Source organism: Calonectris borealis, chromosome 30, assembly GCF_964195595.1.
Source record: "Calonectris borealis chromosome 30, bCalBor7.hap1.2, whole genome shotgun sequence".
NCBI classification, from domain to species: Eukaryota; Metazoa; Chordata; class Aves; order Procellariiformes; family Procellariidae; genus Calonectris; species Calonectris borealis.
This window is the reverse complement of record NC_134341.1, coordinates 1,124,958-1,144,258: the sequence shown is the minus strand read 5'-3', so window position 1 is coordinate 1,144,258 and position 19,301 is coordinate 1,124,958. Positions and strand designations below refer to the sequence as shown.

The following is a 19,301-nucleotide window of genomic DNA, read 5'->3' as shown; positions in this document are numbered from 1 at the left end:
GAAGAGGACATTTCTGCAAGGTGGATTTTTTTTTTTCCCTAAAACAGCAACCTAATACTGTGTTTCAGGTGGTTCTTTCAGTAACACAGGCACAGTCTTATTGAGAACAAGAACTACATAACGATAAAAATTGATCCTAAAATTGCAGTGTTAAATTATAGGCATAACATTATAGGCATAAATTCTATGTATAAAGGAGGAGGAGTTGCCTCTCTTAACTGAAGAGGGATAACTTGGATCAATTATTAGCACTCTCTTATTCACTATTTTACTGGAAAAAAACAGGAATCTGCATATATGATGGGGTTGTAGCTGAGGACAGAATTCCCTAGTGGACTTCGACCTCTTTGGTGAGCTGCTGGGCATCGAGGAGCTCCACAGCTCCCCGAGAAACCTGCCAGGTGCTGAGGAAGGGCTTTTGAGAAGAAATCTAATAGCCCAGGTCGCGGTTAGAAGGAAGAAGCCAATACAGTGCCTAAATCTACTGGACAAAGAACATCACTGCATATACGACATAAATGTCATTTTGCCGCTTTTTAATTTCCTTTGTAAAATATTACTGTTACCAGGTAGTCCAGGATGCGGTCACGGAGCTCTTCTTGGTGATGCAATCTGTGCTGTGCACGGCCATCGGAAGTTTTAGCTTATCCTGAAACTGTAAAAAAAAAAAAAAAAAAAGAAAAAAAAGTAGAAAATGTGTTTGGCCGATAGGAAGTTTTCCTCTTGCTCTGCGGATGACATCTGTCACAGCTCGCACCCGGTGTGTTTGTTGTAGGACTTTTGCTCTTAATTCTGAAGTCAGTCCTGCATGGGCAGTACATTAGACGGAGGTGACATACCGGCCTAAACAAAGTTGGGCTCTAACGGTCAGAAATCGGCGTTCCTGAGCCACGTTCGTCCCCGGGCTGCCGCCCGCCCGCCCGTGCAGGAGCCGAGCACCGCCAGCAGCGGAACCGCCACGGTTCCCGGTGTCTCGGGTGATGGCGGTGGGGGCTGGTGCTGGGAGCTCTGTCTGCGCTCTGTGGTACCGGTACAGGCCCCTGGGCGGGCGTGAGCACCGGCGGCTCGCCAAAGCTCAGCTTAACCTGGCCTAGAGCTGCGCCTCTGCAAGCCGGCGGGGGGGCGCCGGGCCGCCTCACCCCCCGGGTAGGGCTCAGCTCCGCGGGCGCTCGGGGCAGCGTCTCCTCCTCGGGGCGCGGGCTCCTGCCCGGCTCCCCGCCGGGGTGTCCCGGCTCCCCGGGGCGGGGGTCCCCACCCCCGTCCGGCAGCCGCGCGGCGCGGGCGCCGGGAGTTTTGCGACGCTCCCTAAGCCCCCTGCCGGCGGGCAGCGGCGGGGCAGGGCCCGGCGCGCCGCGCGGGGGGGCAGCGCAGGCAGCGCACCAAGATGGCGACAACCGCAGTTCCTCCTGCAGCTCCCCCACCTCCGCAGTCCAGCAACGCCTTGCGGGAGACGCGCTAGTGCAGCGGCCACAGTAAGTTGCAGCCCCGGCGCGGGGACCCCGCGGGGCGCGCCCGGGGTCTCCCAGCCTTTGCTCCCCGGATTTTTTTTTTTTTTTTAATTCATACTTCCCCCCCCCGGCAGCACACTCTGCCCCCCCGGCTCTTTGCCGCAGAGCGATTTTCCGGCAGCTCTCGGCTTGCATGGGGAGCGATCGCCGGTGCAGGCGGGAGCCGGCTGGGGGGCAGGGATAGCCCCCTGCCCCAAATCCGCCTCTTCCAGCGGCGGCGGCCGCAGTGAGGGGGTGCCCGGGGAGCCTTTCCCCTCTCCACCCTCCGGAGGAGAGCTCGCCCCGCTGGATGCCCGTTCACTCTGCGCTCAGGGAGGGGGTACCGGGGTGCCCCCGCTTCTCTCCCCGTCCAACACCGCCCTCCACGCCCCAGCAGCAGCCGGGATCCTTGGGGCTCCCGGGGCAGCCCCTGCCGCCGGTGGGGGAAGGTCCATCCACCCTCTCCCCCCGCTCTCAGCTGCAGCCCGAGGCCCCCGTGGGGAAGGGAGGATTGCCAGCCCTCCAGCCCGCCGTCTCTGCGGCCTCGGGGTCAGCCTTCCCCCGGCTGGGAGGGGGCCATCTCCCTCTACACCCACCCTCAGCCTGGAGCAGCGGCAGCTCCGTTTGGGCCCCCTTCTTCATCCATCCCACAACCCGGGGAGCCCGAGGGCCCTTCTCCCCAGGCCCCTAAATTCGGGGCTGTGCTCTTTGTCTGCATTGTGGGGAGGCAGAGAGGAGGGATAATTGGAGTTCTTCTCGGTATCCCTTCCCCCTCAGCCCTAGCTGCAGAGCTGGTACATCCCTCCGCCACCCCCCCTTTTCTCCTACTGTTCAGCATCCTACTGCTGCCAGGGGAGGGGGAGAAGTTGGAGGAGAGAGTTTGGTGGGGGAGATGCGTGGGGCGGCATTGAGGTTCCAACCTGACCCAGATGTTGGCATCACGGTTTGCACTCTTGTTTCCTTCCACCGCACAGATTTCAGGGGAATGGTGAGGGCAGATTTATTTATTTTATTTTTTCCCTCCTGGGGAGAGGGAATTGCATGTTCACAAGCTTTTTCTATTAAAAATCTGGGTGTCTTCTTCCCCTCCCCCCCTCCTTTCTGGTGCAAATTATGCCCAGCTGATGTGGGGGTGGGGAAGCTGGAAGAGACGCTCCACGGCAGTAGCTGCAGATGATCCGAGGTGAAGTCTAAAAGTCTGACGGGAAGGGGAGTGTGTGTGAGCAGAAAGCCTGGGCGTGAAGGCCAACACAGCTGGAGCTAATCTTCTGTAAGGGGCCTGAGCTGAATTTTGGAGAGGGATCCCAGGTGTGGTAGGTTCATCCACCGCTGGCTTTCCATGTGTGCCGTGCTGCAGGGGATCGGCATGAGATCCTTGAGGAGCCGGGCAGGTGGGGTCGGTTTATGGGGCGCTGGCCGTATTTCCGCTGTGCGTAGAGGTGTAACCTGGTCCTTGTAACACTGCAGCATTCCACCCCCAGTGGGAACCCATGACCCGTATGTCCTCATTTCACACTGGGGGAGATTTAATTACGAGGAACGAGGGTGTTCTAGGAGCCCGATTGCCCCCTCCGATTGGTGTTTTTAGAGGCAAAAAGGGAAGAAAGCATTACATCAGTGGTTTTCTCACGGGTGATGGCTGGCAGTCCTGTTTTGGAGGGAGGGGGCCTGGAAGTACTCTTGCATAGGAGAGCTGATTTTTCTGTGTCCGTGATGGATGCTCTTCCAAACAGAGGTGACGATTCGGGCCAGGCGGTGTGCAGGAGGTAGCCCCGATGGTGGCTGCCTTGGAGCACTCCCTTCCGCAGGGAGCAGCGCTTGGGGGGCGAGTTCCTCTCGCCGTGGCCCTGTGTTTTCCCGTAAGAACGTCGCATGCGATGCTGGAGGTGCCGGTAGAACCCGTGTCGGCTCCGGCGGGTGCTGAAGCGGACAGATCCCCGGGGCCGGGGGCCGCGGCCGCCCTCGCGGAACCGGGGTCCCACCTGGGGCTCATCACCGCCCCTTGGATCTCGCCGTTTCTCGGGGGCAGGGTGCTGTTACGTAAAGTTCGTGAAGCTGTTTGTAATCTATAAATAGCCTCTGGTGCTGTAAAGCGAGAGGAGAGGAGTTAATGCGTTTTAGAGTAAGAAACAAATGGTCAGCGCTCGTAGCAGCGCTCCATAACGCAATTTTCCGTACAAGTAAAATGCAAGGCCTCGCAGAGCTTGGCCAGTTGTGTTTTCCATCTGCTGTGTGTTTAGGAAGTCCCCGTTCGTAGCTTCAGGGATGTTTAAATAAAATGATTAACATCGTGACTGAAGGGCTACTTGATCTTTTTTTACATGTTTCAACACTTCTACAGCGTCATTCATCCCAGCTGAAAGGACCTGGACCTGTTACAAATAATTTAGCCAGTTATATAAGCTCATGCATATGGCTTATATCTAGATCATGGTATAGATATTGTACTGCTCAGTGGAACAATTATAATTATGTGAATACTTTGCAAGCAGAGGTGGAAAGCTAGGTTTCTAATAAACAGAAGAGAGGGTGATTGCATGTTGCAAGAAATTGAGCATGGCTGTACTTTCATTCTCGGTTAACGGAGGTGAAATAAAACAGAAACAAAGTCAGTGTTGAGTGAAAATGAAGTAGCTTGAAAATCTGAATCATGGTGTCATCTTCCTCCTTTGTGTGTTGTGTCTGCATTCATTTGTGGGTTGGCCTGGCTTGTTTAGCATGCTTTTTCATTAAAATGAACTGGTCCGGCTTTACATACCAATTGATCCGTGCTATTTTTCAATGACTGCAGAGGCGATTGGCCCCGGAGGCCGTATGTGACGCCGGGGCACGCCGTGTTCACGCGGTCACATGGTTTCCATTCACTATCGATTGCCTCCCTCCCCGGCGGCTGCAACGGCCATTGACATCCACAAATACACCGGAATCAATAACTTATTGTTGTGTTCGAAGAAATGGTTTGGATTGAAGAAGGTGCGGTAAAATAGCAAAACAAAAGCACTGGAGTTGAGAACAAGCGTGGGGAAAATAAGAAACCCCGGAGAGGAAATTGCCTGTGATGGCTTACGTTAGTGGTAGTAGGGTAGAGAGCTCGTCGTCGCTGGACTGTTGGCTTGAATCTGGTGGGGTTCAGAAGTAACTGAATGCTCGGACTTTCCCCCTTGTGCCCTGATGTTCCTCTTTGGCGTGGAGTGGACAGTCGCTGAGCTGGAGAATACAAGTAGAGAAGAGGTGGCTTACTGCCACAGAAGCGTGTTAAAAATCCTTCCTGACATTAGCTCAGATTCAAGACTGGCTTTTAACACTTTGCATCAACTTCTGTCCTATGAAAGACTGTCTTTAAATACTGTTCCAAAGTTAAGTAACTTCTGCCTTCTCTTCCCTCGGTTTTGTCCTGTAACAAAGTATTTTTCCTGCCTAATGGAGCATCAGCATACAGGATATTTTAAGTAGAAAGAGTAGCCAGCAGGGACTGGACTGTAGCAAAACTCTGAAATTGCTCCTTTCTGAAAACAGCCATTTCAGAATGCAAAAATCTTCCTATCTAAGATCTCAAAGTCCCATTCCATGTTACTCTCTGTTCCTGTGCCAGCAGAAAGGTGTGAGGAGTTTATAAATACAGTATTCTGAGCAGTTAATGCCAGGATGATTTTTTTAACAAAAAAAGCAGCAATGTTTTTCATTGTTGAATAGCATATAACGCATTGTGAACTTTACATGCAGTGGTTTTAAAGTTACATAAATAAAACCTTCATTGCTAGAGAAGTAGGGAGCAGAAAATATTGAGAATTACCAAAAGCCATCTCCTTTCTCTCTTTGTCTCTTGATAGGTACACGCTGTTACTTATTTTTACTAGAACTCCCTATATGAATTCTAAAACCAAATAAAATACACAGGCACACAGTTACTCATTTCTGTATGTTTGGGCATGCTTGGAAACCATTCAGCTTGACTCCTGAGGGAGGAGGTGGTGCTTGCTTGGGTTCAGAAGCTCCTCCAGCTTGTTGGGGCAAACTCAGCAATATCTAGCTCTCTCTGGCCGTTGAGATGATATTTCTGGCATTGGGTTTTGAGGAAGGATGCTTGAAAAAGAGAGCAGTTGAAGCTCATCACAGATAGCTTACGTACCTGTCCCTAGTGCTTCAACTTACCTAATTTTCTTTTCATGGCTAAGGACAGGCCCAGGCATAAACTGAGTTGTTTCTATAACTAATGCTAGACAAGACTATTGTTACTTTGAAGACAAGAATAATAAAAAGTTGTCTTTATTTCCAGGCCTGTTGAATTCCCAGCAGTCCTGTGGGAAGCTAAGAGGTGTCATTGCTCAATATCCTTAAAAATCAGACCACTTCTAAGGAGCCTAACTCCTAACTAAAGCAGTCTGGCGTTACAGTTACGAGGGTGCAGAGCTGGATACCTGATCCTTAGGCCGTTGGTGGATTTAATCAACCTCTGATTTCACGTGACTTAAGTGATGCGTAGGCCCTCCAGTGTGGGATCTATTTCACCTGACTGGGAAAGTCGTTTAGAAACTTTGTTGTTGAGCAGCAAATGCTGCTATTCCAATGGCGTTTCCAGCAGGAGATGAACTGCTGTTGACTGTCCAGTGACGCCAGTACCAGGGAGGTAGCGTTAAGACAACTGGGAAGAGCTGACATTAGGGGAGGGTGATTTTTGTCTAATCAGATGAGATATGCGTGGCGTGATAAGAGAAGATGAAGACAGCATAACTCAGGCAACTGTAAGGAAACACCAGGCCTGCATGGGTTGTGTTCCAGAACATTGCAGAAATTCTGAGGTCTATGTTGTGTCAGAGCAGAGAACTAGAAGGGGAGTTATTTATTCTCCTTCCCTTCTTATTTGTCCATATTTGTACCATTTGTTACCGTACCATTTGTAATCATGCCGTTTGAGTGCTCCACAACATTAAACGAATCCCTCCAAAATTACTGTATGGAATAACTGTTACCTTGCTCCTATTTCATGGGTCACTGATAGGCTGAATGAATTGAACCAGGAATTAAATTGGGGTTAGTGTCATAACTATTGCACAGTAACTATTTTGAACAGTTCTTTGTTCAGAAGTTAGGCTTTTAAAAGGGGAAGTCGAAGTGCTGCCCTTCAGCTTGCTTAGTCTGTATGAATCTCCAAGTTCCTATGTGAGACTGGTGATAAATGCAAGTCAGCTTTGAGTAACGGCTAGCACGGGGAACTGGAGAGCTGGGTTAGCTATTTTTAGTTCTTGTAACTTACTGAGTGACATTACGGAAGTCATACTGCTACCGGTAGGGATTGAAAAAACCCACATGACTAGATCTTTAGTATCTCGGGCTTTTATTAAAGCATCTTTAACTATTAATATGTTTTCTATTATTTTTCTGTTGCTTTTGGTTGCTACTGTGCTTCTCTCTCCTCCCTACGTTTCTGTTCATGTTTTTACCTTTCGAGGTGTGTGTTCAAGTTCAGTTCTGCCACTGCTGTCTCAAGAGCAGAACTGCTTTCTTGCCCTGTCCGGAGCCTGCCCTTGAGCTCTGCTTAGAGGCGAGTGCCCGGGAGGCTTCTGCAACGTGTGACATAGGGTGGGGAAAATGACCAGCAACAAAACAATACATATTGCTTGAAAGTGAAAATATTTCCTTTTCCTTCCGCTTCATAGCATCAAATGTGACATGAGAGCTGGTTCTTCCTGCATCTCAGCCAGTTGTATTGCTGTACCTTTTCATTGATAAAATTGGCCTCTTCTAGACACGCAGAATTTACTGCAGATGGAGCAGATCGGCGAGTTCTTCCAAAGGCCATTTCCAGCCACAGATTTTCTCATGCATGGATATTTGGTTTGGCTTGAAGCTTTTTAGGCGCTCATGCAGTAGAATTTCAGAGGGCTGTTCATCTACACTATGTTTTCCTTCCTGCCCCAACCCTGCGTGTTCAAATCAAAAGCCACAAGTGTCTGTGTGGGTTATATAAAAGTTCATATAGAAGGGCTCTTTCTCGAAGGAACTGAAAGATGTATTGTGAATGACTGAATCCTGCAAATTAATAAATGAAGAAATGTATTAAAGCAAAGATATTGCCTCAAAAGTGTTTTTTAATTTATTTTGACAATCAGCTTGAATAATTTATTAGAATATTTTATCATGTACCAGTAAACGGACTGCTGGGAACATTTAGGAAAAATAATTAAGTCTTAGCAACTGGGCACCTCAGTACAGCATTTTTTCTGGTGTAAAATCTTTGATCTTTGAAAAATGTGTGTGTAAAGACGGAGTCTGGCCCCAGGGAGTTCTGTGCACCGACCTCCAGGTGCCCGGGACAAACTCCCGAGTCCCCCGAAGTCCCTGGGAGCCGCTGTGTTGATCCCCAGCAGCGCAGTCTTGTTCCTGATGCAGTTGTCCGTGGCTCGGTAAAGCACGAACCCTCTGCTCCGACTCTGCCTGGATGGTGAGTCTTTGTCACCATTGTCAAAATGTTTCTCCTCTTAGAGGTTGAAGAATCAAGTGGAAAGTGCCAAAATAAATTCTAGCATTTATTCTTACCAATTTCTGTATATCCCAGCAAGACCATACTGGGTTGTAAAATAAGATTGACAAGGTTTTTGGTCTGAAGAGGCTTGCCGTGCAGAGCCGCCCAGGCTGTGCTTCAGCAGAGCAGATGTGCCGTTGGGGAAGAGCCTTTCTGGACAGAGATGAGGACGAGCCACCCAGCTCTCCCAGAAGACGCCTGGGAAGCAGGACAGGTACCTGTGAGCCAGAGGAGTCGTCTCGCTCTCGGGTGCAAAGCTGGCTGCACTGGGTGTCGGGCGGTTTCTGGTGGCTGGAGACAGCATTAAAGGAGGAGGCTGTTACATACGGCCCGTTATTAACAGGACTGGAGCCTGGGAGAGTCCCAGTGCTTGTGATCAGCTTCCAGTTCTGCCACTGATTTCCAGGTGACCTTGGACAAATTATTTTCCCTTTCTATCTCCCTCTCTCTCTGCAGAGAAACTTTTCCGCTTAAATCTTGAGATCTTCAGGATGAAGATAGTTTAATATTTGTTCATTCAGTGAACATATGGGTAAGGACTAATTTTAGTAAAGGTCTTTAAGTAGTAGTTTTATTTGAAAAAAATCAAATAATTAGATAACACCTGTTGTTTTTTTAATACCCTCTAGTAACTAATTTAAATACACAAAAAAGGGAAAGGAATAAAAACCAGCTCACCCTCTTGGTTGTGCTTCCACACAGGCCTGTACAGCAGAAAGTTTTACCGAAATAGGCAGACTGGAGCCTGAGCTCACCCGAGAAGCAGATGTGCTGACACCCTTGTTCTATGTGGCTGGCTTGGGGGGGATTTTTTGGTTTTTTTAGCAGATGTTCATGAACTCTAAAGTCATTCTGTTCTTCCAGTGAATACTGAAAAACGCCTCCCGTGGTGAATGCTGACAGAGGTTTAAGAAATATTATTGTAGCCTCACGTGAAAACTTTTTGTTGTTATTGAGGTTTTCTCTTCTTCCTACTGAGAAAAACGGTAAATCTGGAAAGTGGAAATCCTTGATACTCTCACCATTTTTTGCTTCAATAACAACTGGAATGCTCCACACATCCAGTTTTAACCACTGCTCCTTGCTGGCAGAAGGGGCTGCGGGTGTGGTGGTTGCATGACTGTACAGCCTGCTCTGCACCATCGCTTGAGCCTGGAGGACTCGGTGGGGCTGCGTAACGGAGGCGTTCCAAACTATTTGTCTGTATGTTTGGGGTTTTTTTTAATAAAACTAGCTCTCTGAAATACCCTGGGCAGTTACGTCTGTGTATGCTGAGGAAAGGTAAAGATTAGGGGTTGGCTGTTGGAGCTGCGAAGCGCGGCTCGTCAGCTTAAGAACATGTAATGCTGTGCTATCAAAGATATAAAAACTGCTACTTGGGTCGGATTTAAGGAAGTAAATAAACATTCCATTCCCATCCTTCCAGTTTACATCCTAGTTTTGTCCGTTATCTTAATATGGGATAATTTACTGGGAAAACAAACGAAGTCAGAACAGGCAAGAACTTCCCAAGAAATGAAAGCCCCAGGTCGCTATTATGTGTTGATATCAAGCAAGTAACAGCCCAAATGCTGAAACAAAAGCAATTGCTTCTTGTAACGTCAGCAGCAGAACAGTCTGCACCGAGTGTGAACACAATGAGAGTAAGTGGCATGAGGCAAACTTGTAACTGCTTCATCAGTAGAGCGTCAAAGTGGGTCTTGATTTATTAATGGACAGGATCTTTGCAAAACCACTGTGATGTGCAATTGTGTACCAGGTTTGGAGGGGGGGCGGTTCTTGTTCTTTTTTTTTTGTTGGGGTTTTCTTTGTTTGGTTGTTTTTTTTTTTTTTAAATGGCCACTTAGCAGATTAGTTGGTTGCTTTCAGTTGCCGGTTGTGTAATTGTGCATACAAATCAGGCATTCATTTGTGCCTTCATTTTTTCCCTTTTTTATGCTGTGTCCCTGAGCTAGTTTGGTTTCTAAATTCAGGCCTTACATATTTATCTGTGCCATTCAATTAGACCACATCCCCAATGCTGCTCTATAGTTTCACAGTATGTGGGAAATCTGGTTATTAAATGCATGCAAATGCTGCAAGAATAGAATAAATTAATTTTTCCTTAATATCAGCAAGCTATTCTGTGATGTTTCTAGAGATAATGTGACCAAGATACTGGCTTTTCTTTCGCCCTCCTGCCATCTGTTTTGAGTTTTTGTTGTTATTACTCTAGAAATACCTGGTCAAGTTTATATGAAAAAATCCCAGCCCAGGCTACGCTGTGTAGCCTGGTACCTCTGGTACCAAATAAGAGGCGGAAACAGCGTTTAAGTTCTACACGTGTGGTGCAGCTTTAGATTTGCACGCGAGTCAGAGCCTTCAGAAAGTGTGTAAATGGCAGTGCCCAGCTAGAGTGAGGCGGTTGCAAGGAATAATCTGAACTCACTTGGAAGGATACTTTGCACTTGACATTCTGGCTTTTGGAAATACCCCAGGCTCTATATTAAAGGCTGGGATCTCCTGGTATTTTAAAAATATTTCCGTGCTGTATTTATTCATGAAGTCCATGGCAATCCATAGAACGTTGTGATTTTCGGTTTCGGAGCGTGCCCATTGCTGAGACTGGGCAAACGTGTCCCAGCTCTTCCTTACGGGTGGGAGCGTGCCTCCGTCCTGGTGATGTCTCTGGCTTCTGTGAACTCTTCCCACATGAATACTTCAAAGCCAAGATGTTTGGTGGCTAACATCATGCTAACATAGCTGAATTTTAACGTTTCAGTCCTATATCATAGTTTTCAAGGAATTTGAAAGTCATTCTTCTTCCAGAGATTCCAAATCTTCAATATATATTTTGATGCTGTGTGCATGTTAGCTTAAAAGATCCGACCTTTCTGATGATCTTTTTTCCTTACTTAAGGGACCTTATCCCGCATAGGTTTTGGATTCTTTCTGTGCCGTCTACTCGTAGTTATTTTGCCTTTCCTCTTGAATTCGTTGCCCCTTTGGTGTTTGGGTTCCTCCCTGAAGTGCCAAGCCGTATCAGGGCTGGGTTTCCTCCAGCCTGCAGCACTGCAGTGCTGTTGCATCAGTGCAGGGTTTCTGTAACTCCTCTCCTCTCTTGGCCTCCTCCTGGAGCGTGAAAAGCTTGAAGAGGTACCAGTAGCTCAGAAATGCAATATATTCTTGTTGCTGGTTCTCGAGCGAGAGCTTGGCAAAAGGTGCAAAGCTGCAGAGGGTTTGTAGGCGGCTGGATTCAGATAAACGAACTTCCTCGCAGCTCTTCTCTTTTGTAGGAGTGGAGGGAAGAGCGCGAGGTGTCTTTGTAGGGACACTGTAAGATCCTGTCAGAGGTCCTTGGCAGGTTGGGAGCTCTGCGAGGTCTTCCTCAGCTGTGCTTCTGTACCTCGTCCGCTTCCCTTTTCTTCTCTTTTTGTCATGGAGAAGTGCTCCTTTGCATTGCATTTGATGCAAAGAAGACTCTGTGTCCAACCCGCATATTACAGAAATTTAACTTTCAGAAATTACTATTGTACTTGATGAAAGTCTTTTCAAATTATTTCATTCTTAGGTCCTGAAATGAATAGAAACCCTGATAATTATATATATATGTAAAACGAAAGGGTGAGGTTTGACTTCCCGTGGTAGAGCTGTGGCGTGCTCCGGCGTAGGAAGAGGTGAGCCACTGAGGTCTTGGTCCTACCTAAAGAAGCGTTCCGAGTGCTGCCTGGCACACGTATTCCGATGCATGCTGAAGTCATTAAGGAAACTTCTCCTTAACTGCGATAATATCTGATAGGACACGAAGGAGCGTTTTTTTCAGAAGAGCTCAGCATATTCCGTGCATGTTGGCTACTGCGCTCTCTCGTAAACCCAACCCCAAGTCCCTCCTGTGTGTTGTATGGAGGGGAGCGCTCTGCTAAATGCCTCGTTAGCAGGGTACGGAGTGTGCGAATACCCAGCCCTTTTTAGACAAGGCTGAACACCTTGTCCCGTCCCTGGGAATAGAGCTGACTTGGAGTTTTTATCTACTAGTCAGTTTTTATCTAATAATCGGTTTGCTAGAGAGCAATGACCGGTAGAATCATTTTTGCAGGAAAATACTGGTTTTGGTAAGGTCGCTTTTCAGAACGGTTTCTGTAGCCTGGAGTAGAGTTTGTGTCCAGCAGACACCAGATCGGGAGAGCCGTCAGCGTGGCTGTCGGAGGTCCAGCTCTGCGTGCCGTTTCTGCTGGTGCTGTACGGGCTGGGTGACGTGGCGCAGCGGGCAGGGACGGGCAGGGTCACCCAGCGTCCAGCACGTCTGCCTGTAGCTTGTCGGGGGACTGAAAAGCAGCCGGTCTGCTTGCCTCACCCTGTGAGGACTTGGAGACCAGAGCTGCCTTTGGATCTTCAATGCTATCTGCTTGCCTGTCTGTTTGTGCAGTGACTGACTTTGTTCTGCCTGTGCTGTTTGCTCCCCTGCAGAGCTGACCTGTCCGGGGTGCAACATCACTAAAGAAGCTGCTGCAGGATGAAAAGATGGCAGCACGGCTGCTCGCACCACCAGGCCCTGATAGTTTTAAACCCTTCACTCCGGAATCTCTGGCTAACATTGAGAAACACATTGCAGAATTAAAAAAGAAGCAGCGTCCAAAGCAAGACAGCAGCCACCGGGATGACGATGAAGACAGCAAACCAAAACCAAACAGTGACCTTGAGGCGGGGAAGAATTTGCCTTTCATCTACGGGGACATCCCAAAAGGCCTGGTTGCTGTACCACTGGAGGACTTTGACCCTTATTATATGACCCAGAAAGTGAGTCTGCAAGAAAGAAGTCGCTAAACCGCCTTTTTCTTAGGAAATTGCAGGTTTGGGTATGGTTTAAGTAGAAGACAAAGAATGGAGTCTTTGGATGGGGCTTGCTTGTTTGTTTTCTTTTGTTACCTATTTTTCTTTGAGGTTTAATAGAGATTATATGATCGATCTTTAAGCACCTGCTTGGATGGAGTTAGGAGAACAAGGTCTGGAAACTAAAAATAGACAAAGTTGTGCTAATGTGCCAATTTTAACCATGAGGGCAATAAGAAGAATTTAATTGAGGGGTAACGGTAACGGTTTTAAGTGTGTATTTCATTACTTGCATGGGATTCAGTCTGAATTTGATCGTTATGAAGCAGTGGGATATAGAATCATGACAAAAGAGAAGTGATATAAACTAATTAACTGGCTTTCATCTTCATAATTTTTGTTTTTTAAATATTTGTCTGTGGAATTGAGGTGATGTGGCAGGAGGCATTTATGGGTGCCGAGGTGTATTAAGAAATGAAGTGGTGTCGTGAGGGAAGTGGTGAGTAAGCAAACACTGTGCTGGAAGTGGAGGAGAGGGATCTTCTGCTGGTGCAATAAGGAAGAGCGTGATCACTGGTTTTCTTAGAAGGCTAGATGACTTAAAACTGAGGTTCCTTCTACTGTTTCATTTCATTGCTGTCTTTGATAGAAATTTAATTTGAACAAGCTGAGATAGTTACCATCCATAACTCAGGCTTAGCCGTGCCTCTTGTGAAGCTGGAGGGTTGACGGTGTATGTGACAGCGGTTGCGATGTGACCGTTTAACGGCTGTCATGTAAAATCAGTAAGTCGTCATGGGTAACAATGTTTTATGACTTTGTCTTGGGGCAGACGTTTCTTGCCGCGCTCAGAAGTGACTCTGTGGCTGGCAGGGCATTATTCGCCTGAAATAACTGAACTTGCTGCTAACGTTGGGTATAACTGATCATTCTTTTCTGCATTTACACTAGTGAATTTAATGCTTATTTGTTGTGTGGGTGGTGCTAGGAATACAGGTGCCAACCCAGAACAGGACTTCGAAATATGTGATTTGTGTCTGTGTTGAATACCAGGCAGACCGGTGTCCAGGTGGATGTTGACTTAAGGAAATGTATTGACAGCTGCTGTTGCTGGTAAGAAGTAGCTTACGTTATCCCTCAGAAATATTTTCTCTCTATTAAACAAATATTTTCTCTTTATTAAACAAATCTGGTGTTGCCTGGTTTTGGTGTGGGCAGGCTGTGAAAAAGAGACGCGTAGCTGAAGAGCAGCTCCCAGGTCTCTTTGGCTGTGTGTGGCCACTTGCACCCAACCGAAGTCGCCGTTACGAAATGTCGCTGCAAATCCAAGCAGGAGTGGTTTGTGCCCTCTTTGTGTTCACGTAGTTGAACGAACGTAGTTGTATGTGGGAGAACGGGGCCACGTTCCTTCTAGCTAAAGGAGGAGAGCAGTGCTGAAGGGGCAGCGGGCACTGCGCGTCCTGGAGCGTTGGGCAAAGGCTTCTCGGTTGTCTCAATGTTCCACCAGAAGTAGGAGGCGGAGGGGAACCCCGTTAGCCCTCACGCTTTATCAGTCTCCATATTTGCCTCCCAACACAATGCTATTAATAAATCTTTCATTTTTAGAGAAAAATAAGCCACATTCCCAACTTCGAAGGCATCTGTCATGCCTCCAGAAAAGCGCCGTACATCTCCACGTGTAGCCGCTTGCAGAGTTTCTGCTCGCCCGGTGCGCCTGCCACGCGGAGGTGCGAGCTCTCCGCGGAGCTGGAGCGGCTGCAGATGGAGGGGAAGGTTCTGGAGATGGGAGACAAACTCGCACAGCCCTGCCAACCTCGTACTCGCTGTTCTGTGACAAGAGCCTTGCTTTTCCCATAAACGCTGGATTAACATTTTACTGGCTCTGTTTCTTTTGCCTCCGCTTCAGTATGGCGATAGCTTAGGTGTGTGGTACTTCTTTGCTGCTTCAAATAGTCAGTGACTTCCCACAAAGGATTTTTTTAAGGCCATTAAAAAAGGCCCTTCTCTGAATCATCAGGAATTGCAAATCTGCTTGAATCATGGGAAGTTTTCCAAGATTTTTTTTTTTTTCCTCTCCAGCATTTGCCAGAAGGCTTTGCATCATAGGCCTTTTCTTTTAAAGCTAGACCTACACATGCCTAGGAACAAATCAGCTGGTTGCTTTTCCTTGCAGTAGGACACAGTGATCTTGGTTTATCTAAGGAAACTGAAACTGCCTTTTAACTGAGAAGCTGAACTTTCCAGTGGCCTGTTAACTGATATTTAAAGGAGAAACAGTGTGACCTAGAAACAGAACCATGGTACAGGGAGCCAAACTCCTGGGTTCGGAGCCCAGCCCTGCAAGCGATGGCTTTGTCCAAGCTACTTCTCTTTGCTCGGTTTCTTGCAAAAGGGGAGTAACGACTCTTAGGAGAATCAGGACGTGCCCTTTGCTCACAGGTAGCAGATTTTGGAGCTAATTTAGCTCTGTTTTGTCTTTATGTAAGTAGAGAGAGAATTTTTTTCATGATTCTTTGTTTTGCAATTGGTAATCACCTTCCAATTCCTGGCCTGAAGCACATAGTAGAAGCAATGCTTGCCCATGATATTTCTTGTGGAAACCTGAAACATTTCAATTAAAAAACCCAAAAGGCAGGTACATGAACTTCCTTGTTTACATGTGCAAACACAATTTGGGAAAGCTACCTATGTGAGCATCCCTAGCAATGAAAGCAAAGCAGGTGATTGCCTCATAGTCTAGTCTTCCTCCAGTGTTTGCTTAAGCAAGAGGTAAGGACCGTCATGCTCTTTTATTTCCGCAACCTTATTAGTATTGCTTTTTTTAAACATTTTTCCATCTTTTAGACCTCTCTTTCCTTCTCTTCCATTTATGGCCTAGGCTATCACTCCTACTAAACAACTCCTCGCCCTGTTCTTTCCCATTGAACGTGACTTTTGCCAGGTTGTGGTCATTTTCCTCAAGTAACTTCCATTTCACTCAGTATGAATCTCGTGCTTGCTACAGAACAAGGTAGAGGTGCTAATGCTCCTGCAATGGCTCCATTTACGAGGCAGTAGAAGGTCCCTGAATATTCTGGGAACCGAGACCATATATAAGCTTAGGTGGATTGATTTCAATGGAAAAATCAACCCTGCAGTTGTAGAAGACTGTCTATACATCCGTGAACAGCTGAGGCTGGAGTGCGATTGTCTGAGGTCACCTATAGCTTGCAGATGAGCACCTGAGGATCTTTCCAGAGCGTATGTGCCAATGGAGTGACTTGCAACTTCGTCGAGTCACATGCACGGTTTGGAAATGGGCCCTCGGGTCCAGAATGTCACCTTGGCTGCGTGGACCTGGGAAAATTACAGGGATGTGAGAGAGCAGCTTGCGGGAGGCATGGCTGGCTCTAGCATGTGCTTCACGGAGCCTTCTGTAGGGCAAGGTAACAGCCCTACAGGGGCACGATACCGTTAACGGGTTTTGCATTTCAGTGAAGTCACTGAAACAGAGGGGAGAATCGGGACCATCTCAAAAATCAGCCTCTTATACTCCTTTCCAAAAGCTAATTACCTTTTCCGGGTCTTGCGTGTTTAATGTTATTTTTTTCTTCCACTCCATCTGTCCAGTAGGCTTAAAAGGAGCAGGAACATTAAGCGTGCCCTTCCTAGCTGTCCTCCCTGCTGTCACGGTAGAGTGAAGAAAGGAGAGCCAGGCGTCTTCTCCAGTCCTTTCTGGGTGTTGGACGCAAAGCCAAGTGTAACGGAGTTGTTTGCGGTTGTACGGCGTTTCATGAGACGGGAGATAATGGTACTACTTGCATCCAGTCCTAAGTGTTCCGTAGCAAGTAGAGCTTTCATGCTCTGCTGATCAGGATATGCCGAGTGTGGCACGGACCGGGAGGCGAGAGAATCTCTGCTGCAATCACCTAAATAGCTGCAACCCACTGGTGGCGAGTGGAAGGAAGGAGAATCATTTCCGCTCTGAGGCAGAATGAATTTCCTTATATAGGCAGATCGTGATGTCGTTAAAACTTAAATCCAGATCAGTTTCTCAATATTGCATGTTGAACAATATTTATTTTTTAAAATATATCTTTCAGGAATGTTTTATTTGATAAATTTCAAAAAATGTCAAGGGTTTTTCCTATGTTGGGCTTGAAACAGGAGATTAAAGCAAGAGCAAAATGTGGCAGATACTTTTTTCCCCATAAGCTTTTCAGTGGTGAAGAATAAGTTGCTAAGAATAAATTTGTCCCCTTTTGGGGGGGGAAGGAAAAATAAATAATGTGTTTTGTGTATTAGGAAGTACACCTCTATGAGCCAAAACAGACTTGAAAAGTATTTTGCATTGACGTTTAATTCTGCATGTACTTCTTCAGCCCACAGGGTGCCAGAGTTCCCTGTAAATTGATTTTGAAAATAGCTATGTTCAAGTAACTTGCTCAGGGTGTCATCAGAAAGCCGTCGCTCTCCCTTGCTTAACATTGGGAGTAAGGCAGTCATCAGTTACCACCGTAGGAATATGGTTCCATATGTTCTTAGGCTGTTCGTAAAGCTGTGTTCTTCTTAAACTTTCTGCCCACTCCTCCTCGCTTTTCAGCCATTACAGAAATGCTTAATGTAAAACCTGCATGAAGCAAGGGTATTTTAAATCTTCGTATAACTGGAATGCTTTTTGCCATCACTTGATCAACCCTGTCTGCTCTCCAGCACAGCTTCTTTAATGCGCTATTTTGCAAATCGATTTAGAGAAGACTTACCTTTTGAGATCTTGCTTCTTTTTATATGAGAACTGTTTCTAAGGTTTCTGTACAGCGTAGATTCCCAGCCAACTTTAAGAAAACTAAAGTGGACAGAGCCTTTTTCACAACTCTTTAACAACAAAGTGAGACCTTTGAAAGTCCAACCAAACTTCATCTCTTAGAAGACGACTGCAAAATGCCTTTCCCCAGGTATCACCTTTCTCTGAGTTTTGAGCTTTGCCTCAGCAGATCTTAAAAGGGCTTAAGGATGTTCTTGGACCTGAACCAGCAAACATTTTAAGAGCATGCAGCCATTTTGAAATTGAGTTTTAATATGTCAGCAGCATAAAGAAAAACTAAGATAAGGCTTTAAATTGCCAAACACTTTTTGGCTTTTGTGCTCTTCTTTCTATTGACAAGGCCAAGCAGAGATTTACCCAGGATTTTGTGAGGTACACAAGGGAACCGGAGCAGCGGATCTTGGAACTGTCGGAATCGATGAGCAGGCTGGAATGTACGGCACCTTGTTTGTGCTCCGGTTGTGCTGAGAGGCCGGTTGTGGTGGGCTTCATAGACAGGAGTAAGTTCAACAAGCATTACGGTCTGAAAAGAGAGAGCTGGGCAGAGCCTGGAAGAGAAAACAAGGAGCTGCCTTAGGTAAGGTCGTGTAACAGATGAAGGACTAAGCTGGCAAGCAGAAGGTGGAGTTCATGTTTGGGAGGCGATTGTCCTGCTCTTTGGATCAGCTTATATTACGACAGGGAATGCCAAATTTTCTGGGTCGATCCTTGTGAAACAGCTATTGAAAATGTACGTTTCCATGTAATCACTCTAGCGTGCCACGGCAAACGGTCTCTGACCCTCCGTGTAGAGCAGTTTACGTCCACCGACTGAGTCTGGCGTGCTCTTCTAGAACAGGTCTAAAGTCTTTGAAGGTCTTTACGTCTGTGAAGCAGCATGCACGAACCTGTGTCTCCATGTGAAGAACGGTTTTACTTCTGGCTCGCTGAGCTGTATCTGAGCAAACCGTAGGGCTCCTGCACAGTGATTCTTCCCGTGTAGACATGGAGGCATCATGAAGCTGAACCACCTCACAGAACCACTGCGTGGGTTTTGGGGGGAATTTCTGTCTTTGTCCAGCTCCCCTTGAGCCCCCGTCATGTTCAGCACAGTCACGTCGGAGATTTCATTGCTTGAAAGACGTGGTAGAGTTGAGAGCTCAGCGTTGTGCTAGGGACACAACTGAAGCCTGCGAGCGTCCCAGCGTGATGGGATCCTGCTCCGAAGCTCTGCAGGGGACGGTGAAAGAAGATTTAAAAATGAATGGTATGTGAGTCTTGGGACGTTTGTGGTGTCAGGGAAGGAGAGACAGCTGGTTCTTAAAATCGGGTGTCCCTTGACCACTCTGTAATCCGCAATTTTGAAAAACTTACGGCCTTTGAGAATATTGTTACATGCCAAGGTAATCTGTTCATTAATTCTTGATGCTGCAATTTAAGAGCTGTCCAGGGTTGTCTTTAAAGTGCTTTTGGTGGGAGATGCATTAGTGGTTATGCTAACTAATCTTTCTCACTCAGTGCTGAACCACAATCTGATTTTGATTTCCTTTTCAAATAATTTACTGCTCGATGGTCTAAATTAGCCAACTGAGCTCAAATACGTTGTTTCACTTACCAGGAGGGAAATGACAAATTTCATAAGAGTGAGTCTCCTGGGGAAGCACAGCGACTGCGTTGGCAGAAAGCCCTCGTGGATTCC

The 19,301-nt window shown here is 47.0% G+C and overlaps 1 protein-coding gene across 1 annotated transcript in view; it reads left to right on the top strand.

Moving 5' to 3' along the window:
- Positions 1-1,344: 1,344 nt before the first annotated feature.
- Positions 1,345-19,301, top strand: part of SCN8A (sodium voltage-gated channel alpha subunit 8) — a 59,514-nt gene continuing 41,557 nt past the window's right edge. The window contains exons 1-2 of the mRNA XM_075133653.1: positions 1,345-1,472; positions 12,457-12,786. Coding sequence (XP_074989754.1) covers positions 12,511-12,786 — 276 coding nt within the window. The 5' untranslated portion in view covers positions 1,345-1,472; positions 12,457-12,510. The remainder of the gene's footprint in view (positions 1,473-12,456; positions 12,787-19,301) is intronic.